This window comes from Hipposideros armiger, unplaced genomic scaffold (genome assembly GCF_001890085.2).
Source record: "Hipposideros armiger isolate ML-2016 unplaced genomic scaffold, ASM189008v1 scaffold_951, whole genome shotgun sequence".
NCBI lineage: Eukaryota > Metazoa > Chordata > Mammalia > Chiroptera > Hipposideridae > Hipposideros > Hipposideros armiger.
The window spans coordinates 295505-319433 of NW_017732301.1; the positions used below are offsets into that span (position 1 = coordinate 295505).

A 23929-nucleotide genomic window follows, 5' to 3' on the forward strand; every position below is an offset into this window, starting at 1 on the left:
CGACCCAGAATGCCTCATGCTCATCCCTCAGATGCATCCAGAACAAGTGAGATACCTCGATGGTAGGAGAGCCCAGAAATGCTGGTGAGGAGCTAGCATGCTCCTGCTTCTGTACTTATCTCTGCTGGATTGTCTTCTTTCCCTCATCCATTTCCTGTACAAATTCTTCACCACTCTCCTCTGCTCACATTTTAGGTTGACCATGTTTCTTTACAAGTATGGGGGTACAGAATGTCCCCTGCCACTTTTGGTAAGATGCCCTCCTGCTCTTCATGAAACATATGATTCATTTATAACTTGACAGCCACAGACTATACATTTTAAATTCTGAGATTTCTTTTCACTAAAATTTTCAGTGTGGTTTACCTAGCCTCATTCTACGTCAAATTTTCTCCATATTAAACTTGTACACATTCAAGATTCAAATACAATTACACGTTACTGAATCACAGATATTTCAAGGTCGACAGCAAGGAAAATTTGAAAAACTAAGAAAAAAAATTGATATGTGACATACATTCAGATATAAAACAAAAAAAATATGATACACAATTAAGACAAGATCACCCTTTACTAGAACCCTAGAACCATACGTTGCACTGAGATTTTGTGTATCACAAGTTTTTCTTTTAATAGAAAAAGTTCTGTCCTTTTTATAAAATGAGTATCATTTCTCATTTAAAGTTTTTGCCAAGGATAACACTTGGTACAGAGTCAGTGTTCATAAAAAAATATTTTGTGAACAGATGAATGGGTTTCTCATTAAAATATATATATTGTAATTAGCTGAGAGTAGGGAAGGTAGAAACAGGACTGGTAATTCTGACTCTATATTCCCTTACTATGTGACATAAGAAAAGTTGTTTAATTTTGAATTGGAATTATTTTGATTATATTAATAAAATTTTTATAGAGTTATCACCTCAAGAAAATGGAGCAAAATAACCTTAACCATTTGCAAATTAAAAGTACCTTTTGCTAATCACTTCTAATAGGATTTCAAAGAACATGATTACTTCTATCATTTAAAATACATTTCCTTACATTATTCCCTTGATTCCGAATTTTTTAATCTCCTAAACTCAAATTCAAAATCCTAATTTTCTTACAGTCAAAATTTATTTTAGTATCATTTATAATCCAAAGCATGCCATAATAATCAACTTATTTAGTTTAGATGTTTTGTATTTCTGCCAGAAAACAATTATATTCTGTGGAATTAGTGAAAAAAATAATCTCATAATTGAATAAATTTATTATTATTGCAAAGCAATAATTACTGCTAAATTAAAGTTTTCTTCTCTGTCTCCGCAAACAGGAAGACTTAAGTATGTATTTTAAAAAAGAACAGTTACCAAAGTCACACAGAACAAATTACTGAATAGTTGGTACTGTAAGTAGAATAATCTTCTTTTAAAGAGGTAACAGAAGGAAAGGATCCAAGTACATAAAACATATATCATGTACTTAAAATGACATAATTCAGGCTTACAGATGCTTTGGTGAATTATAACTCTGCAGGTTTCTATTTATTTATACATTTGATTCTTTCATCTATCAAGAACTTCACTGCAGATATTTTATATATACATGTAAAATACACACACATACACACGCACATCATTTATTTCATGGCCTCAAGCACCATTAGAAACAAGAAGTTAAAGAATGGTAATTAGGAAGGACTTAGAGCAGAGAGCTCAGTGAAGTGTTAAATATTTTATTCAATATTTTTAGTAATTCTTCCCAATAAAGGAAAGAAAGTATTTCATTACATTAAAAACACTGTTATAGTTTCCAAAATTTAAATTGTACTATATGTTACCCATATGAGTAAATAAAGAAGATTCTATAAAATAAATCTTATTTTGGTGATTACTTTATAAGGGAATCACCATGACCTTGAACTTATGTCTCAGAAATATTCAGTGATTTACATGAATAAAAGTCCAGCATTTTAGAACAGAACGTGAGGAAAGAAAACCACATACATTCAAACAGTGTTTTTTTGTTTGTTTGTTTGTTTGTTTTAAAGCAAACTAGTTTCACCTATTTCCCCCTATATTTTGCTATGTTTCTGGAAAGCTGCCATCTAATAAAACAGCTTCTTTAACAAGGGTGTCAAACAATTTCGTAAGGTTTAGCCAAATCTTTCCTTCCTTGTAGCAGTTCATCAAAAGTGAATGAATGCCATTTTTTTTTTGCCTCCTCTAAGAAATAAAAATAACTATTTTGTTTCAATGAATCAGTTTTTCCTTGCGTTTTCTTTAAGGCTGAAATAAGACTAAGGGATACCTTAAGGGCAAAACTCAGTTATAAAAAACATATGACTTCAAGATAAAAAAAGATGCGTGGGTCCATGAAACGATTGCAGTATTTACTATATAGGTTAGCAATGGATCTTCTTGACTCCCAAGTGCTATTCATCCAGCAGCTGCAAAGCAAGATGCCAGACTTTTTAGTAAACACTTTTTTTTCCTCCCAGCAGCAGCCTTTGAATCCTTGCCTGGCTCCTTTCCTCTGGCTCCTTTCCTGGCAGCACTACTGATTGCCAGGAAAAGTTGAGGGCCACAGCTGCCTGTCTTTCTTTAATCATACTCTCCAGGGGTCCTTATTCTCCACAAATATTTCTTGAGAGGGGGAATCCCTTGAGTGGCAAATGGCTCAAAAGACTGTTGGCTGCTGCTGCTGTATCAGCACAACCGGCAGGGCCAGGATAGGGAGCTCGGAGTTCAAGTCTCAGCTCTGACACTACGTGTCACATGACCCAAGCAAACTGTTTCACCATCTTGGGTTTCTATTTCATCATTGGGCTTGACTCTAATAAAGGCATAGAAAGGAAACTTCCTGCTTGGGTTCCAGGAACAGAGGGCTCTGCTGGTTTGAATGTATCCAAATTTTATAGCATCTATAACGATGCAACTGGGGTACCTGGGATGTACTAAGTTACAGAAGAGATAAGAATTGGTTTTTGGAATGTTAACTTTAGTAGAAGACTGGGAGGGGTCATTTTTTTACATCACACAAATGTGTCTATAGTATAATGCAAAATTCACACGAGCTTTTAAGATAAAGCATAAAATCCTAGAGAAATGTATCTGGGGAATATATACACTTTATTCAAGAAAAGTTACAGAATCCCTGGGTTGCTCACATGCTGAGGTTTCTTTTTGTTTAGACGTCCTGTGATTTTGCTGATAGAAAATACTGGGCACGTACACCAAAGGCAGATATTTTGGTTCCCTTGCAAGAATAAGTATTTTAAAGCATTATCTGAACAATGACTGATATTTAGACATTTATGTTCAGGTTTTATTGTGAAAAACTGCAACTTCTAACTCAAATCAGTATGCACAACTTAAGAATGGTGAGACTGTTGGGTCCTTTGTGAAATTTAACTGTTTTGAAGTGTAGTCATATTTATTTATTTATTTATTTTGCAAATATGTATCCAGAGCTCTATAAAAATTCCTAAATGGTAAAATGGTAGTAATAATAGTAATAATAATTATAATAATCTCACTTATTACCAAACTGGAAGTTTAGGCACACACATCATCACCAACTCTTATATCCGTGGTTATCTGACTAATCATATCTCACTGCTCAACAAAGGTAACGTTTTCTTCAAGCATTTTAGGAAGATTGCCTCTTTTGTAAAACTAAACATTCAACTTGAAATCCATACCTAGATGAATATGGTTTTCCTTTGTCTGTACCCACTAGAGTGTGAGCTCCATAAAGGCAAGCGTTGCCTCCTGTCCATCGCATTTATCTCTGTACCTTGGGTACCTGGCACATAGTAGGAGCTCAACAAACCTGAACAAATAAATGAATGATTGGTGAACGTACAGATAGCTGTGTCGCCCATCTCCCTCCTTAAGCTTCTAATCTCCTTTTCTCCCCCCGTGCTGAAAATCATTTGGTTTTCTACTTTCAAAAAATATGGAGCAAATCAGACTTTCTAATCTCCTCTTCTCTGCAAGGCTTTCTTTATATACATCATTATCTAATAGAAAAACAGTGTGAGCCACACACATAATTTTATGCATCTAGTAGCCATATTAAAATGTAAAAATAAGTGAAATTAATTTTAATAATGTATTTTATTTAAACCAATTTACCCAAAATATTTTCATTTTAACATGCAGTTAATATAAAAATTAATGCCAGATTATATTGTTTTCTTTTTGTATTCAAACTTCAAAATCTGGCGTATATTTTACATGAGTCTCATCGCGACTAGCCCCATTTCAAGGGCTAATTACTTATAAGGCTGGTGGCTACCACATTGACAGCACAGCTCTGTACCCTGTGTTTTCTCCAATCCTCAGGGTAAGAATTATAACCTATTTAAAGGCAAACTCCACTGCCATTGCAGTCTTAGCGTCCTCCTGAAACATGAGGGGGCATTGTTTCTATTATTTTTGCCTTCTTTTCTACCATCTTTAAATGAGTTCCTCATACCTACTCCTTTCTCACTGAGGATTTCTAGTATTATTTTGCAGCATCAATAGCAGGATGAGAGTTCTTAGTTTTCACTTTTCTATTTCTAAAAAAACAAAAAAATAAAACTCCAACATTTTACTCACCGAGTCTATTTTTCAAAGCATTGATCATCTTTATCAGTAAGGTCTTATCCATTTCTCTTCGTTTATATTAATATAGAACGATCACAGCTTCATGTAAATGTTCAAATACCAGCTATTGTTCAAAATACTAAGAAAAATCAACTGCAGTGTTCAAAATGAATTTTTTGAAATTTTCTAGTCTAAATTATTTTGTTTATAGTCCACATAGAATCCTTTCATGGGAATGTTTTATTTTTCTATGATTATCACTTTATAGTATTATTTTCTTGACTTTCAATAAAATTACATTTTATATATTTAAAAATCTTAGTGTTATGTGATATTACTCAACATTGGAAACATTTATATCTATAACCCTTATTCATGAGACAATAAAATTTTTTATCAATCAGAGAATTTATGCCTAGAAATTTTCAGCAAACATTAAATTTAATGTAGAACCTAAGGAATATTTAATTCTTCCAAAGAATTAGAGAGATATTAGTTTCATGAAAATCTACTAAAAATTAAGGAACACATGTTTGATTGCATTTTCTGTTTTGTTTCAAGATAATGAATGTAATTTTTATAAAAGATTTTAAAGCATGTTAGTCTTTCTTGTATACTATGATGATTTTGATTAAAATCAGATATCTTTTTGAAAATTACTCAGAAAAGCCTGACGGAAGCACAAAATGAAAGCCATCCAGTAAAAAGTCAAAGAAAATCCTCAGTGTAAGATCTGAAGAGGAGAGTGGGGGATTACAGAAGATAAGTTCATGAAAAATAGACGACTATGTCAGGCTGAGTAAATACTGATGTGTTAGGAATAGAGAACTCTTGCACCTGATCCCACATATGAACACATGGGGTGGCAACAGTCACTTCAATTATTGTTTAATTACATGGGGTGTTTAAATATATGGGGTGATGCTTCGCTTTATCATCAGTCCTCCTCATTCTCATGTACTTTTCTCTTGATTTTAGTCATTTTGTTGCATCTAGTGACATTCACTTAGAGCTCCAGATAAGGATGCATTTCTAGATTTTAATTTCCACTTTATCCTTCCTAAAACAAAAAGAATATCGAAAGCTAAATGTCATGTAACCACATATGAGGAAGAGTATTTGTTTCCATAAAATATGTAATAATTGGTGAGTATTTTCTGCAAGAATGAAACACAAATCATCACTATAAATAGCTATATAACTAACAATAGCTATATAAATTGGTGTACATCTTTGGGCAATGATTTTGGCAATATTTATTAAGTATCTTTCTTTCTTTCCTTTGATTCTACTTTTGGGGCTCTGTTCTAAGCACATAAGGTATGTCTATAGGTATACATCTTCCTATATTTCTACAGAGTGCATGGAGAAAAATCCTTTCACACAGAGAGGCAGTACGCCTAGTGGTTAATGATGTGGTCTCTGGAGAACCTTGGCTCAAATTCTGACGCCACCACTGACTAAATGCATGAAGGTGAGCACGTGACTGAAATTCCATGCCTCAGCTTCCTCATTGATGACAGAGAAATCATGTTGGTACCTTGTAAATCTCCATGAGGATTAAATGAGGTAATAAGCAGAAATCACTTCCACTAGTGAATTTAATAAATGTTCGCTGTTACCATTACTGTGTTCATAATAGGGCTAATCATCATAACACAAAATGAGAAGAGCCCAGTGCTCCACAATACAAGATTGGCTGCATGAACTCCGCTATAGCCACTCGAGGGCAAAGTCATTAAATTTTATCACAGTATACACAGAGTCTTGCCCAGAAGCTAATTCCTACAAGTGTTCAATGCAGCCTGGATTTCATTGTGAAATACACAAGATACACAGTGGGTCGCGTGTTAATATCACTGGAAGTGGGATGTCTCTTGTGGCCAAAATCGTGTCCCAGTTTAATGGGTAGCACGTGATGCATATTACATTTGATGCATTCTGTCGTAGGTAGAATAATGGCCACCCTTGTCCTAATGGCCAAAACCTGCCAACGGCACCTTATACAGACTTTATACAAAACAGACTTTGTAGGTGTGATTAAATTAAGCATCTTGGGATGGGGAGGTTATCCTGGATTACCCAGGTGGCTCTGAGGTAATCACAAGGGGCCTTAAAAGAACGAGGTCAGGGGTCAGAGTTAGTAGAAGATGAGATGACAGAAGCAGAGGTTGGAAGGAGCCAGGAGCCAATGAGTGCATGCAGCCTCTAGCAGCTAAAAATGGCAGCTGAAGCCAGAAGCCTTAGAAGGAACCAGCCCTGCTGCCACCAGCCCTGCTGCCACCAGCCCTGCTTGACTCTGGCCCAGTGAGACTAATTTTGGACTTCTGACTTCCAGAGCTATAAAATAAGAAGTGTGCGGGCCGGCCGAATGGCTCAGTTGGTTAAGAGCTCGCTCAAGAGTGCAAGCTCTGAGCAACAGGGTTGCCGGTTCGATTCATGGCTGAGCTGAGCTGCCACTGAGCTGCCAACAGGTAGCAGGATGGCTCAGCTAAAAATAAATAATAATATTAAAAAAATAATAATAATAAGTGTGTGCTGTTTTAAGCTACTAGGTTTGTGGCAATTTGTTACAGCAGCAGTAGAAAACTAATATGCAGTCTTAAATTGGTGGAAAGAAAGTTCTCTGTGACTTTTAAGCAATGTTAGGCCCTCAGTGCTTTCGGAATTACCACTTAGTGTAAGAAGCAATCAATATAGAGCTACTTAATGAGTGTTGAATGGAATAGTATATAGCCATTAAAATAATCTCTATACAGAGTTCATTATAACATAGGAAAATGTTATTTGAAAAATAAAAAGAATATCAATTTGCATTTAAATGAAATTTCAATTATATTAAATGGGCAAACATCAAATTATGCATATAAAAATTCCAGAAGAAAATAAAATAGTAAGAGTGATTGTTTCTGCATGTTGGGATTATAAATGACTTTACTTTTTCTCCCTTTTACATTTCATTTAAAAATTAGATAGCAATATAATATGGAACATAAAAAGCAATTTATGTAATATAAGTAAACTCTTCATGCACCAATAACTTCAATTTAATTGGTAATTCAAAACCTTCAAATTCATAGGTCTGGCATGTCACTCACTATGCAATCATCACGGATCTGTGTTTCGTTTTGCAAATGTGGGTCAGCTTTAATCATGGTAAAGTTATGATTATCACCTTCCTAAACCACCCATCGGCCAGCCACTGTGAGCTGCATGAGGTTAGCAGGGTGTCAGAGAGGTCCTGATTTAAGTAGAAACCGGTAATCGACTTAATTGGAAAGAAAAAAGGCAAAGAGGAGAAAAGCTGGGACCCTGCAGAATTGTTCTGCTTCATGTGAGTGTGGAAAGGTAGGGAGTTCTTCCTAGAACTACGGCCCTTTGACCTTGAAGTCACCCCACCATTCTGAGCCTCGGTCTCTTCCTTTGTGTTATGAGGGAAAAGGACTAAATTATCTCTAAGTTTCCTTCTAGCTCTAAACATTCTATAAATATCTGCATGTATAAATACATACACCTGAACATGTAGCCTCTGATTATAAAACAGTAAGACTAATTCAAAATGGCAAATGTCAATAAAACACTTTCACTGTTGTCCAGCCTCACTTTGTAGTCATGGCAGGATTTCTGTGAGCTGGTGTGAAGTAGGCCTTTTGCGCTGTGCAATTTCCCGCTAATACCGTCACCATCAGATATTGCACAGTATCTTCTTTTCTACGATGTCAGAAAATAAACTGTACAGCGTATTAAAAGGCTTAAATATGTGAGGGGTGACAGCGGCAGCCTGCTGTCTGGTTAGTCGCCGAAGCTTTACAGCTTGTCACTTGTCAGCTCTCTGAGGCATGCATTCATGACCTCGGGTAAGCTTTCTACTTTTCTTCCGTGAAAATCCAGCACATTAACAAACCTAAATAACAGCTTTCCAACTAAATGCAATGCCTGATAATTTCCCCAGTCTTATGATTTTAAACAAGGATGCCATTTCTGGAATACGTCATGTGTGAAATATTAATGACAGCTTGAAATGTCCTAGTATGCTCGTATTTATTGTCTTCCTTGTTCCCAGAAAATATTTATGGGATACCTCTTATTTGAAAGAAACTTAAGTTAGGTACTCCAAATTTTGAGAAACTTAAAAGTCTATAGGGTGGAATAAATCAGGTATATACCTAACTCTAATGTGGCTCAGAACGATAAATGCCAGAGAAAGATATGACTGCACTACAATGGACGTAATCTCAGGATAGAGATTATATCCAGCTGTCTAGACAGAGAGATGGTCCAGCGAAGCTTATGGGGCACATGACACGGAAGGCTGTTTGGATCTTGAACTCAAGAATTGAGGTGGAAATGGAGGGTTTTTGTGGTGGAAGAAACAGAATGAGTAATGGTTTGGGGCAGGGAGAATTTGGGGTGTGCGTGAAGAAGAGCAAAAAATGAATCCAATGGCAGTGCCAACTATAGGCTGGAGAGCCCTGGGATAAAGGCTGAAAAGATAGATGAGCTCCAGCTTGCCAAGGCCTTGAATGCCAACCTAAAGAAACTGCATTTTATTCTACAGATAATAGAGAGCCATGGAGGGCTTTTGAGCAATTCTTTGATTTGCATTCACCTCTCCTTACAGGAGACAAAAGGAATTTGAACTTTGTACTTTAAAAGGCAGTATAATTTCTCATTCAACAATTGAACAAAATTGTAAGCAGCCTTTCTATTTGTCAACCAATGAATTGGAAAAGATTTAAACTGACATGCTTGAAGCGCTGAGGGGGAAGACTTCTTTTATTGCTGTAGTATTTATTTGGTGTTGGAAGAGCAGAGGCCCCATTAGATGCTGGAATGAAAGCTGCACATACGGGGGTCCCAGGAAGCCCAATCATCTGTGAGATAGAGGGTGACTTGGTCACACCAACTTTATCCTGTGGCCTCCAGACTTCCCAGTTTCAGACCTTCTGGTCCTCAGGATTTGGCTCTGGCCCTTTATACACAGATCCTGCCTGGTCCTTCACCTGAGTGCTCCTGGGAACGGCTCTAAATCTACCCTTTGTACATGAAAACACAACACTGACAGAGCATGGCATTTTCTTTGTGTTTGTATGAGTGTATATATGCACGTTGACATATGAATGCATAAATATACACACATTACACAAAACGGTCATTATTTGGTTGTTATATCTGTTACTTTAAAATGAAAGCTATCATTTTTCTTAAATAGTTTCTGAGCATTTTGAGAGCAGACCCACCATATTGCATGATGCACCCAGCCAGTACTCTGTTAGTATCTATTGATTAATTGATTTAAGCACAGTCCTGTAGCCTCCAGCATATGCTGCATTTTCTTCTAGAATCGGGGAACAGCTGGTTAACATACTTGATATAATAGAACAAAAAAGTATGGTTTCTATTTTCCTTTAGATCTGTAAAAGGAAAGATAGACTATTTCTTTAAAAGCTCCTGAGATGAGGTAACTGAACTCATCACATGAGAGCAATCTATCAATACGTGCGCGTGCGTGTCAAATCATCCAGCTCACAACTGCAAAACGAAGAAATCATGTGCGCAATATTAAACACAGGTGGGGTTAGCAAAGGGAGAGAGTCTGTCAACCAGCATGGTTCTTATGTGTCATACTTCACACTTACCTCGATAAAGAAGATGCTGGCTGCTGACGTCGGATGGTGATACATATAGACTGTCACAAGAATGGCTGCTGCTATAATGAGGACCAGGATGAGAATTCCAACTATGAGGCCGGCGTGCAGGGTTCCCCCTTTCTTCTCAGCAGCACTGTCATCTGTAGAGGCTGAAAGGACAACATGGCTGTCAGGACATTTATGGGCACACTCTTAAGTTTGCACTTCCTTTAGAAGGGATATTTATATTTTTAATAAAGTGCTGTTGGATCTTTTTCACTTCCTGTGCAACTTTTCTTTTCCATAACACCCATTTGAGAAGTTAGATGCTGTTTATTTGGGCAATGAAAAATCTGTTTTAATGTACAGTTTATTAAACAAGATAAATAGCCTTTATTCTAAAAGTACTGTAGAAAATCTAAAACGCTAATCAACTATACAATAAATTTAGCTTTGATTTTTCTTATTAAACCACTGGCACTTTTACCTATGGAAAAAACCGATTACTTTTTGAAAGCACCTCTGTCATTTTCTTTTGGAAAATTTAAATTGAAGAGTATTAGACATCTTTTGGTGGGGTAACAGGCATTTTCAGAAAATCTGTGCATGAGTTCAAAGGATAATTTTCAAAATCTGTTTTAAATTGAAATTTTATTTAAAAGTATAACAGGTGGATGCTAAATGACCCTCCAATAGTTTTATCACTATCTAAATGGAACACACAGCATATAAAAATATTCCACTATGCCACAGACCAATACCATTTTCTCTAACTTTTACTGAGATGTTTTCCACTGTAATACTCATTTTCAGAGAGGTATTTCTGAATTTCTCAAGTAATAACTATCCACCTTAAAGTTAATCAACCAAATAAAACTAATCTGTAAAGTCTTCTCTTATTCTAAAATTCTGTAATCTTTGAAGACTACGCAGGCATTTAGAAATCTTCTTAAATTATGTGCAGCAGGTAATTGTATCTTAGTGCAAAATATGATTGGTATTTTTGAATCATTACAAAATTCATTAAAACTCACAGAAGTTCTAGAACAGTGATTCCTAACTTTTTCATAACCAATTTATGTCTGTTATTGTCACCTTTTGCCTCTATGTTTCAAACATTTTTTGGTTGACTAAACCTCATTTAATAAGCATTGACTTATTTTATTTTAAATTTTTGTTAATAAAAAACAAATATGACTGCCTATCAGAATGTGTGGTCAATACTAAATGACAGAATTCCAGAGAAAGCAAAGGAACATGACCTCTCAATTTTTCCCACTCACCCTTTAAATACTGTTGATATTGTTTGCATACTCTGCTTGAGACCCATAGTTGGTGTTCATTAATCCTCCTCCAAATCTAACAAAGCTCAAAATCCTAACGCTTTCCCTTACCTAACATGTACATTAGTGAAAAAATATATAAAATTTAAAGAGTAATTCATTATATGAAAATTCATTTATAAAGTGGATTCTGGGAAGATGGCAGAGAAGTATCAGGAATCTGTCTCCCCACCTAGACAACAGTTGCATTGGCAGAATCTGTCTAATATAACATAAATTCCATATTTTGGAACTCTGGACTCTTTAAAAAAGGCTTATAACTTCCAGGGGGAAGGCTTGGATGGTAAACTGTGGTTAATTTCAGTCAGTTTTAGTTCTCAGCACAGTAGTAGTGCCTATCCTTCACTCCTCAGCCATGTGACAAGCAGCTGTGCACATGTTCTGAACACTGGTGCTTCTGATCAGAGGTGCAGACAGAGAGGTAGGCAGCCATTGTGGCTGTATCTCCACCCTTGTTGCAAGCCCCTCCCCTCTTTGGCTGAAGTGATTCCAAGGGATTCATTTCTTATCCCTCCCCCTTTCATTATTCTCTTTTTCCCCCTTTTGGGAGCTAGGTATTAGAGACTAGGGATTCAAGAACAATTGCATATATGGGGAAAACCTGAAAGCCAAGGAAAGGCTCAGAAAAGACTTGAAAAGGCCTTACGTTAACACTTCAAACTCAACAGTGACAGCCTGTAACAATGAAAACAAAACAAAACAAAACAAAACAAAACAAAACAAAACAACAACATCAAAAAAACTAACAAAAACAATAACCAAACCCTGGGGTAGAAGAATCTAATTTCCAAAGTTCAAACATTATTAGAGTCAAGTGTCCAGTTTTGAACAAAAACTCACAAAAAGTGTATGGCCCATTCAAAGGGAAAAAAAAATCAACCAGAAACTGTTCCTGAAAAAGACTTGATAGCAGAAATATTAACCAAAGATTTTAAAACAGCTGCCTTAAAGATGTTTAAAGGAAGATATAGAGAAAGTCAAGAAAACAATGTGTGGACAAAATGGAAATATAAATAAAGAGATAGAAAACCTAAAAAAAAGAAATAAAAGAAATTATAGAGCTGCAAAATACAATAATGAAATAAATAATAAAATGAAAAATTCACTATAGGGATTCAGAGGTAAAGTTGAACAGTCAGAAGAAAGAATAAGTGAACTCAAAGATAGGAAAACAAAAATTATTGAGTCTGAGGAACAGAAAGAAAAAAGATCGAAGAAAAGTGAACAGAGTCTAAGAAGCTTTTGAGACACAATTAAGCAGACCAGCATATGCATTATGAGGGTCCCAGAAGGAAAAGAAAGAGAGAATACTTGAAGAAATAATGGTTGAAAACTTCCCAAATTTGATGTAGACAATGAATATAAACATCTAAGAATCTTAAGAATTTCAAGAAACATGAAATCAAGGAGATCCACACCAAGACAAATTATAATTAAATAACAAAGAGATAATCCTGAATGTATTAAGTGAGAAGTGACTCATCACATATAGGGGATCTTGAATAAAATATTTAGCACAGTTTTCAACAAAAACTATGGAGGATAGAAGATAGTGGGCCAATATATTCAAAAATGCTAAAAACAAAACAAAAACAAAGGACAAACCTGTCAACCAAGCATCCACTATCTGGCAATCTGTCCTTTAAAAGTTAGGGAGAAATTGAAATATTCCCAGATAAACAAAAGCTGAGATATTTGGTTATCACTAGGTCTCCTCTGCAGCAAATTCTCGAGTCCTGCAGGGTGAAATGAAAGGACACTAGACCTAACTGAAAGCCATATGAAGACATAAAAATCCCAATAAAGGCAAATCTATCAGAAAATTATAAGTGAGTACTATTGTAACAACAGTTTGTAACTCCACTTTTGGTTTGCAACATTGTTTAAGACTAATATATTTTGTAAAAAAGAATAATTATTAGTTTAAAGGCTAGTACTATTGTAACTTTAGTTTGTAGCTCCAATTTTTGTTTCTACATAATTTGAGAGACTAGGACATTTAAAAGAAATATTATTTTATGTTTTTGAACACAGAATGCACAAAGATGTTATTTTTGTGATATCAACAACGAAAAGGGGCACGGATGGAGATGTAAAGGAGCAATTTAAAAAATATATATATTACTGAAGTTAAGCTGGTATGAATTTGAATTAGAGGGTTATAACTTTAGGATGTTAAATGTAATCCATATAATAACCACAAAGAAAATAGCTACAGAATATAAACAAAAGGAAATGAGAAAGTAATTAAAACATTCCACTGTAAAAAAAATCAAATAAATACAAAAGAAGACAGTAAGGTAGGAAATGATAGATCAAAAAGTTATAAGGCAAATAGCCTTATATTTAAATAATATAAGTAGCAGAATGACAGAAGTGGATCTTTATGTATCATGGAGGTTTGCTTTAAATGTAATTGAATTAAACTCTCCAATCAAAAGATACAGGTTGGCAAAATGATAAAAACACATAATCCAACTATATGCTGTCTATAAAACACTTCAGGTCCAAAGACACAAATAGATTGAAAGTAAAAGTATGAAAAAAAAGATGCCATGTAAATAGCAACTATCTTTTACTAGTAAATAATAAAAGAAAGCAGAGTGGTTATACTAGTATGAGATACAATAGACTCTATATAAAAAATGGTTACAAGAGACAAAAGAGAAAATTAATAAAAGGCTCAAGACAGTAAGAAGATATAACAATACATTTAGGCACCTAATGACAAACCATCAAAATCTAGGAAGCAAAAACTGACAAATTTGAAAGAAGAAATAGGCAGTTCTACAGTAATACCCAACTCTTAATATTGGGTAGGACAACCAGATAAAAGATAAGTAAGGAAATAGAGGACTTAATACAATAAACCAAATATATGTAACACACATATATGGAATACTTTACCCATTAACTATAGCCTACATATTCTTTCCAAGTGCACATAGTACATTTTCTAGGACAGGCCATATATTAGGCCACAAATAGAGTTTCCATAGATTTAAAAAGGAAAATACCATTAAAAGTATCTTCTCCAACCATAGTGAAGTGGAGTTAGAAATCAATAACAGAAGCAAAACTGGAAATTCACAAATTTGTGGAAATTAAACAACACATTTTTAAACAACCAATGGATCAAAGTAGAAATCAAAAGGGAAATTAGAAAATACTTACAGATAAATGAAAACTAAAACATGACACACTGAAACTTATGTAATACAGAATTATACTGTCAGATTCATGACACCAATATTAACTATGTTTTTTCCCTTAAGATTTGTTACTTTTAACAGTTTGATTTCATTCTTAAGTATACTTGTATTATTGAGTTTTGTGCACTTCACTTTTTTCTTATTTTTAAGAGTATGACACATTATTTTCATGGGAAAGTAGGATTAATTTAAATGTTGCTTTGGAGAAAATGTGGCAAAAATTCTTTAGTCAAGAAGGGAAGACTTGAATGTTTTTTCAAATCCTATGTGAAATTCCATCCATCCATCCATCCATCCATCCATCCATCCATCCATCCATCCATCCCTCCTTCCTTTCTTCCCTTCCTCCCCCCACCCCCACCCCCGTCTCCATCCATCCATCCAAACAGCATCCAGTTGTATTTTTGGAAATAGTTGTCTTTTATAAGTAGCGTGTCAAGGTCCAGCCTTGACTTCTTTGTGTGTGCAGAATAGGGAAGAGTTGGCCCCAGGCTGTCACTTCCCAAGTGGGCCAGAGAACCAGAACCCGCTCTGGAGGTAGCAGCAAGAGACAGCCCTTCTCAGGAAGGAAGAGGAAAGCAAGGGACATGTTTCATTCAATAAGAGCCCTTGTCAGTAAAATTATCTTTGACTTGTAGGAAATAGGTTGCCAATCTTTCAAATATAAAATTATAACTGGATTTATATGTTTATTTTTACAATTATTATTTATTTACATTTCCAATAATGGTTTGTTATATATCTCCTTTTTAAAACTTGCCTTTATATTGCAGTTGTAGATGTTAAGACACCATTTCATGTCTAATAACATTTGTACAGAGAATAATAGTTCATTACTAGCCAAATACACATTTTATAGCATTTTGAATGATAATGATTTTAATAAAATCATCTTCATTAATTCTCAAAATATTACTAATGGGTAGACAAAATAAATACTTTGTTTCTAACTGTGCACATGAATTTATGATGTGTCATCATTACAGCAAACCATTTAAGGAGAAATGGAGCAAATTCAATTCCAAAATATAACAGTGGTCTCCTTGTGTTCCAGGTTAGTGCTCTTTCCTGCATGCTTTGGAATGATCATCTGAGTGGAGTGGCCAAAACTGTACCCATAATTCTGGAGATCATAGCTTTCCAGTTTCATATTGTTAAAGCAAGTTTTCTGCATCTCTATTCTAGCTGCTTTCTCTAGTAACAGGTAATACGATGGCTTATTAAAAGCTGTTGAATCAGGACGTGAGATGATCACTCCACTGACATAATTAAACTTTAAATTCCTTCACTATTTGGTTTCCAGTGTAATATCAGTAACTCAATTAAATGGTACAAGGTTTGCACACTTATGGGGACCTGCAAACACAATGCAGGGGGTCCTCTGTGTTAAAAACGATGAACCCCATCCAACACAAGACTGAAATTTAAAAAGGGTGAGCAAGTGCTAGTAATCTCCATAATTGAAATTTAGTTCATTCACCTCCAGGACAGATTGCTCAAATAAACTGATTTCATTCCTTCAGAAAAGACAACAAACAAAGATGCCAACTTTGGAAATAGTCATTCATTTCTTTGCTTCCACTGGTGGCTTTTGTAAATTGGCCCAGAAGTGGGACAAAGAAAACCTTGAACCTGTGTCAGGTACAATCTTCTTAAGCACATCAGAACCTATTAGGAGCACGGGGGATATTCAGAAATGGTCAGAAGGAATCTAGTCTTAAAACCTAAACTCTTATTTTGTTCTTAGAAATAGCTTCTGCTCTTTCATTTATGTCTGAAAGCAAACAAAAGCTGAGTAACATTCCTTCTCTCACACACACAGTATCGCACGTGGGACAATTCAAATCTCTAGCCTTTTAGCCTATACATTGTGTATTCAAATAGGAGGAATTAATAATGAAGGATAACAAGACACCATAAAACAGAGCCTCAAAGCCAAAAAAGGAAATATACAAATATATTTGAAAAGCCTCTCAAATCAAGGCCTGTTTTGCACTCTGCTGAAGACATTTCAAAACATAAATGAATCCCAGAAATTCAGTAGTATCCAAGACAAGATGTTGCCATCTGATGAGACCTGTGAGCTTCTAGCTTTTTAGTGCTTTATAAAATGCAGATCAATATTTAGACACAGAGAGGACTGCAAGAATTGTTAAATCTATCAAAGCAATCTATTTGGGGGTATGTTTGAGCTACTAAAATAGACCACACATATTAGAAAACATTTAATTTGCTGCACTCCAAGAAAAGCTTGTGATTTAGTGATAAGCTCAGCTAAAAAAAAAAAAGAAGAAGATAGGAGAAAAGAAGGAAGAAAATGTGATGTGTTTTAAAAGCTTAACATTTAATTCTAAACTTCTACATCTTCTTGTTTTTACTATGACTGATACATTTTTCTTCAGGGTTTACATGCATGATGTAACATTGATATTCTGTATTTAGCAGTATAATTCTTCAATATGTTAAAATATTTTAATACACTGCTATAATGATTTGTATCCACTATTAAGTCTTGCCAAAAATTAAAGTCCAGGAATAAAGTAAAACTAAAGTAAAAATATTCCTTGTCTGAAATTTTATTCACGTTAGAACTAACTCTTCTCTTGGCTTTACAAAGAAACACTACAGCCCATAAATTCCACAATATATTAATGTCCTTTAGGGGGCCAAGAGGCTTTGGACAAAGTCTTGTGCAAAGTTGTTCAAAATCCATAAATCTTATAAAGGTGACGTAAAAAATGTTCTTTTTAAAGCTTCAGAATGAAGTTAAACTATGAATGCTTAAAATGTTAGGGTTCCACTTTTGCATTAAAAACACACAGAGACACACAGCTTTCCCTGTGGAATATTATTTAACCCATTTATAAGCTAAAGCACATAATAAAAGAAAATCAAGTGATAAAATTTTTAACTAAACTGACTTTCCTTTTGAAGTTTCCCTTGTAAGTGATCTCATTTTGTAGCTCATATAGTTTTCCTTTTAGCTCTTTTAACTTCCTACAGCTATGATCATGACCTTGACTTCATTTGGGTTTCTCCTGGTGTTTTATATATTTTCTTATTTTTCATAATTCTCTTAGTCCTTTCATTTTCTTAATCATGATATGACTATTTTTTGGGTGCTTTCCAATCTGTCAATATTATATAGGTAGTAGGGTGCCCTGAAGCTCTTATATAAGCTATACCTAATCCACAGTATGCATTAGTGGGACAATACATTCATAATTCACACTATGACATCTCTATGGGAGGGATTTGGGTAAGTAGTGTGAAAAGATATTAAAATAGGTGTACAGAACACAGCTCAGTGCATTATGGGTGATGCGAACAATGTCTGCCTGAGGCAGTGGGCCGGGCGTCCCTTTTACAACCTGTCCTTCTACAGGGCAACTGAAATTTCATTTGGGAAACATAAAACATTCTGCATTAAAAGAGCTTAGGGGATGACAATCCCTTGTTTAAACAAGAATCTGTTACCTTTTTTTCTTAGAAAAATGAAGCTAAATAAAATTCCCATGAGATCATATGAGAAGAAATGCTTGCTTCCCACAAAATGAGGGGTTTGGGAGCCAGGCCCCACCCAGTCTGCCTCAAGACTCATTATGCGATCGGTACTTCTGTGACTGTATGTGTGAGCATCTAAGAGTGGGCATTTACAGTACTGATAGTTACGACAGGACCAAAAGTAAATCTCTGGACTAATCCATTACGGTTTTTCATTTTTTTATGTGTATGTATCACTTTATAAAAATAATCTGCCTATGCCGCTAATAGTTTCAGCAACCAAGCGTTCTTTATAAGGCCAAATTTTTAAACTTTTTCCTAACATCAGCTTTCTATACCAAGTTGTCCTGTTTCTCCACTCTAAAAATACATTTTAAAATGATTTTTGAAAAAAGATAATATCTCTACTTTTACAAAATACTCCAAAGAAAAGAAATCTTAGTATCTAATTCTCTTGATAAATATTAAACTAAAGGGTTTCGTGAAAATGGTGTCTCTTTTAATTCTATGCCAAGTTCTTGTAATAGTTAAAAAATTAGGGTTTTAAATTTCAGAAAAAATTAGGAGAGTTTTCCTAGTGAGCATATTCACAGTGATTATGGAATGCCAAAAATAAGGTTGACTTTCAAGATCTAGGTGTATAGAACAGAGTGACTCTTTAAGCCCTTTAATCCCACCCATTCTAGAATGTGGCCAACTTATGTTAAAACAATCCATTTATACACAAACCTATGATTATCACAATGAATGTTTACTTCCTTAGGAAACTCATCAGGTGTTCTGAACATGCTGGAAGAATCCTCTTCACCCTGCTATCAATGAGAAGGCAGGTGTGTGTCCAGACCCCTCAGCTAACATGGAACCGCAGTGCCTCTTTTCTTTTAATCATGGTTGCACTACTAGGTCAGTATGAGGCCTTCTTGAAATTATTCATGGGGGTGGGATCTATTCTCTCACTGAAGCTTAGGTGCATGCTGGGTGAACGCTAGAGCACCTCAGCGAACAGTTTTTCCAGTGGGAAGATCAAGATTGATCTCACATGCGCCTGCTCTGAACACCCACCACTCGGAAAACAGGCCACCAAGGTCTTTACAGGGTTAACTCCATCCCCAGACGCCAGCAGTAACCGGGATAAGGGAGAACCTGCAGCCACTATTTGAAAAACAGAAGCCCAGCTGCTGAGGGTACAGGTTTTTAATAAAATCTACCTTTCAGTGATTATCCATACGCAGTTTCTTTTGAAAACTGCTGAATATTAAACCAATTTCAAGGTCTTTGGCACCTGAGTTTATGCTCGAAATTAATGAAAATCTTCAGGTTCCGTCAGCAAGCATGGATTAATTCAGTTGCTGGCGATATTAATTTGGCCTGTGCGTGTGCCTCAGGATTGAACCCTTCGTCCTTGATGTTCTTAGTCCTTTTGTTATTTGCTGCGGTTTGATGTATACAATCCCCAGGAGAGTAAATGGGCAGGACCCTCACGGATGTGCTCTGTATCTTGAGGAGACAGTCAGAAACTGGAAAAATAAATAATGGGTAGATCCCAGAATTTCATCTTTGTTTGTGTTACCAGAGCTAATAAAATGTGCATAGACATCAAGGGTAGAAAGAAAAATTGAAATCACCGAGAACCAGTGTTGCCAGGGTATTTATATTTTGCTGCTTAGCGCCGATACTGGCACAACATGGCTCAGCTAATGCCCCTAATACAGACAGAATCAGGTAGCCTGCTTGGGAAGAAAAATACTATAAAAATCTGTTTAACACAATTGTCTGCCTCTTAGGTCCAGGAACGTCAAATTTCCTGAAATATAAATTTCCACATGTTGAGTGTAGCATAGAATATGGTTAGTCCAGGGGTGAGCGCTAGTCTCAGCTACCTTTTTCCATCAACTCAGCTTTGTAGAATGACCCCACTTATGGGTATGCAGCCCTCCCTGAGCTTTGCCCTCAGCGTTAGGGGTTGGGATTAGAAGAGCCATAAGGCACATTCTGACTCCTTGATTTGGCAATTGGTGCTACTTGTGTTTGCTGAGATCCTGAAAAGCTTTAATAGGGGGAGAATGGCAGACAAATGGCTACATAGTTGACTGTGTAACACCCTTGTACCCCGCCCCACAGCACACGGTGAAGAGAGCACAGCGCCTGCTCCGACACCGGAGCATTTGGAGCATTTGGGGCGTGGCGCAGTTTCGAGCCTTAAGAACCATGTGGGGCCGGCCAAGTGGCGCGGTGGTTAAGAGCTGGCTTGGGATGCCAGAGGACCCCGGTTCGGATCCCACATATGAGGGCCAGTGACACTGCCCTCTACAGCTAAGATGCTGAACAACAGCTCAACCTGGAGCTGGGCTGCCGTGAGTCACTGGTGATGGCATAGGCTGCAGCCCCTGTGGCAGTGGGTTGCCATGGGCTACCGTGTGTAGCCAGCAGCCAGCGTGAGCGGCCAGCAGCCGCTGTGAGTGGCCGTCCAGAAGCTGGCGACTGATCTGCCTCGCCCGGGAGGAGCGCAAAGATGGTGCCAACTTGGGCCAGTGAAGCAACGTCCTCCACAACTAGACTGAAGAACAAAAAAAAATAAACAGCAACTTGTCTACCTGTCTGTTCCCTTTCCCCAATTCCCCAAAGCTGTACCCCTCTCCCCAATTCCCCAATAATAATAAAAAAAAGATACCTTTAAAAAAAAAAAGAACCATGTGACCCTAGACAAATGACTTAAGTCCCTGTGCTTCTGATACTCCATGTGTAAAATGGGCTTATCATAGTACTTTCTTCATCAGGTGCTACGAGATTAAAGGAGGTAAACATGCAAAACCCTTAGAAGAATGCCTGGTGTATTGTAACAGCCCAATAATCGCTAAATAATGTTATTATTCGCAGCTACACAGGAAGATTTTAAAAATAATTTAAAGCAAAACATGAATTAAATAATCAGAAGTGTTAAATGTTATGCCTACTAAGTAGAGAAGGGGGTTTGCTAGGGACATGCCTTCTCCCTTTCTTTAGCTGAGAATTTCAAGAAGCCTGAAAGAATTGATGCATGAGAATTTTTAAACTGCTATATCTAGTTTATGAGAAGCACATCAAAGTTTGTCTCTCTCTCTTTTAACTGAGGTAAAATTTACATCCTTGAAATGCACAGATCTTCAATGTAAAATTCAACATTTTTTTATAACTGTATATACAAAGTAACCATCAGCCCAATCAAAATATACAATAGAACATCTCCATGCTCCCAGAAAGTTCTCTTTTCCCGTTTCCAGTCAATCTTTACCACCCCACCATGGGTAGTAAATAGATTACTACTATTATTGTAGATTAGTTTCACCTATACTGAGTTTCATAGAAGCTGAATCATATTATATGCACTCTGTGGTGCCTGACTTTTTCTGCATAACAGTGTTTGGAAGATGTATCACTGCAGTAGTTCCTTTTCTTCCCCCTGATGAATAGTAAGTATTCAATTTGTTTATTCTTTTATTACTGGCCATTTGGATTGTTTTCAGTTATTGGCAATTATGAATACAGCTGCTACGACGAGTCTTGTACCATATTTTTGTGGATATGTTTTTTTCTTGGATAAATACATAGAAGTGAAATTTTTGGCTCAAAAAGGAAGATACGTTTAATTTTATAAGAAATGGCCTGTTTTCTAAAGTGGCTGTAGTATGCCTTGCTCTAATCAGCAATGCAGAAAATTCCAGTGTGCCATATCCTCATTAGTACTAAGGTCCTGTCTTCCTAGTTTCAGCTACTATTACGGATATGAAATGGTATCTCATTGAAGTATTAGTTGGTTATCTTTTAATTAATAATTTACAGAAGTTCTTAATATGTTCTGGATGCAAGTCCTTTGTACTCACAATATGTATATTGTAACTATTTTTCTCCTGTGTGTGACCTACCTTTTCATTTTCATAATGGAGCTTTTGATGAACAAAAGTTTTCCATTATGATGAAGCAATTCATTAATTTTTGGAACAGTCTTCTTAGGGGCTATTAAATGTATTATACCTTTCAATGAACCAACTTTTGACTGTGTTAATATTCTCTATCATTTGTCTATTTTCTATTTAATTTTTTTCTACTCCTCTTATTTCCTTCTTTGTACTTATTTTGGGCTTAAGTGCTCATTTTCTTAAACTTCTTAATTTGAAGGCTTGGATCATTAATTAAACAATTTTTTTTCTCATATAAGTGCTGAGAACTATAAACTTCCTCCTTAGTACTTTTGGGCAGCATCCCACAAATTTCGGTATGTTATGTCCATATATTCAGTTGCAATATTTGCTAATTTTCTTTGTGATTTCTTTTTTGATCCTTATACTATTTAGATGTGGTTTTACTTTTCACAAATTTACGGGGTTTTTTAGGTGTCATATTGTTACTGATTCACGTCTATTTTTTTGTAATCAGAGTACATAGTCTGTAAGATTTCAATCTTTTGAAATTTAAGGTATCTTTATGGTTCAGCATATGGTCTATCTTGGTGAGGATTTAATGTATACTTGAAAAAAATCTATACAGTTGTCAAGAGCAGTGTTCTATAAATACCGACCAGATCAAGATGGTTGATAGTGGAGTTTAAATCTATATATTTCCTAATTTAAAAAAATTTTGGTCTAATTTTTTAATATTGTAATGTCTTCCTGATGAACTGACCCGTTATGCTTTTTTTTTTCTTTTTTTCTACTAAATTTCCTTCCATCCAAACTTTTTGTAACATGGGATTCTAGTTAAATGAAGTGTATGCTTAACCACAAGTCACCACAGGTGCCACACATGGAATACCAACTGCCAAGGGGATGACAACAGAACCAAAAACTGTGCAGGGGCTTACATGTTCAAGTGATTCAGAAGGTGCTTTGAGATCTAGCTGTATCTCAATATGAATATCAACAATCTCCTTTTTAAAAAGTAGCTGATAATGCACTGATCTAAATACATACTAAAACTTTGACTTCCTTAAGATCATGGTTTTAACATAAACCATGGTCTTCCTTTTACTTCCTTTATTTGCCTTATTTCCTTTATTTACTTCCTTTATTTATTTCCCTTATTTGCCATAAGTTTTTTTTCACATATACCAAAGATAATAGGAATTATTACACTCATTTTTCAAGAAAAAAAAGTTTCCCTGATAAAGGAGTCAAATTTTTCTCATTAATGAATGCTATAAAATCTGAAAAGGTAATGTCCATTTGTCAATATAGGCTGCAGGTAGAATTCATATAATCCAAGGGAAAAAGTATGTTATGCTATAAAGGAAAACACTATTTTCATTCCTTTTGAAGAGCCCTTTTAGCAAAATGATAGATTAACTGTGTCCAAACACATACCATTTATAATATATAATAGATAACATAATTCCCAAAGTGGATTTGATATGGTGAACAATACGAAACACATATTTAAAAGAATCTCATTATTTGTAACCAATCAGAAGACATCTGAGCAACTGAGCTAATGCAGTTCAGTTTTCACCATCCCTAACACCTTTTGTAACATTAAGAGGAGTTCCCCCCCCACCTCCTTTTTTTTTTTTTTTGTGAGTGTTGGGGGTGGGAGTGAAAAGCTTTAATAGGGGGAGAATGGCAGACAAATGGCTACATAGTTGACTGTGTAACACCCTTGTACCCCGCCCCACAGCACACGGTGAAGAG

General features: G+C 35.7%; 1 protein-coding gene across 1 annotated transcript in view; it reads right to left on the minus strand.

The window, feature by feature from the left end:
* Positions 1-23929, minus strand: part of PLXDC2 (plexin domain containing 2) — a gene marked incomplete at its 5' end in the record, with an annotated part of 245593 nt that overhangs the window by 29480 nt on the left and 192184 nt on the right. The window contains one exon of the mRNA XM_019630832.1: positions 10220-10380. Within this exon, the coding sequence (XP_019486377.1) occupies positions 10220-10380 (161 nt within the window). The remainder of the gene's footprint in view (positions 1-10219; positions 10381-23929) is intronic.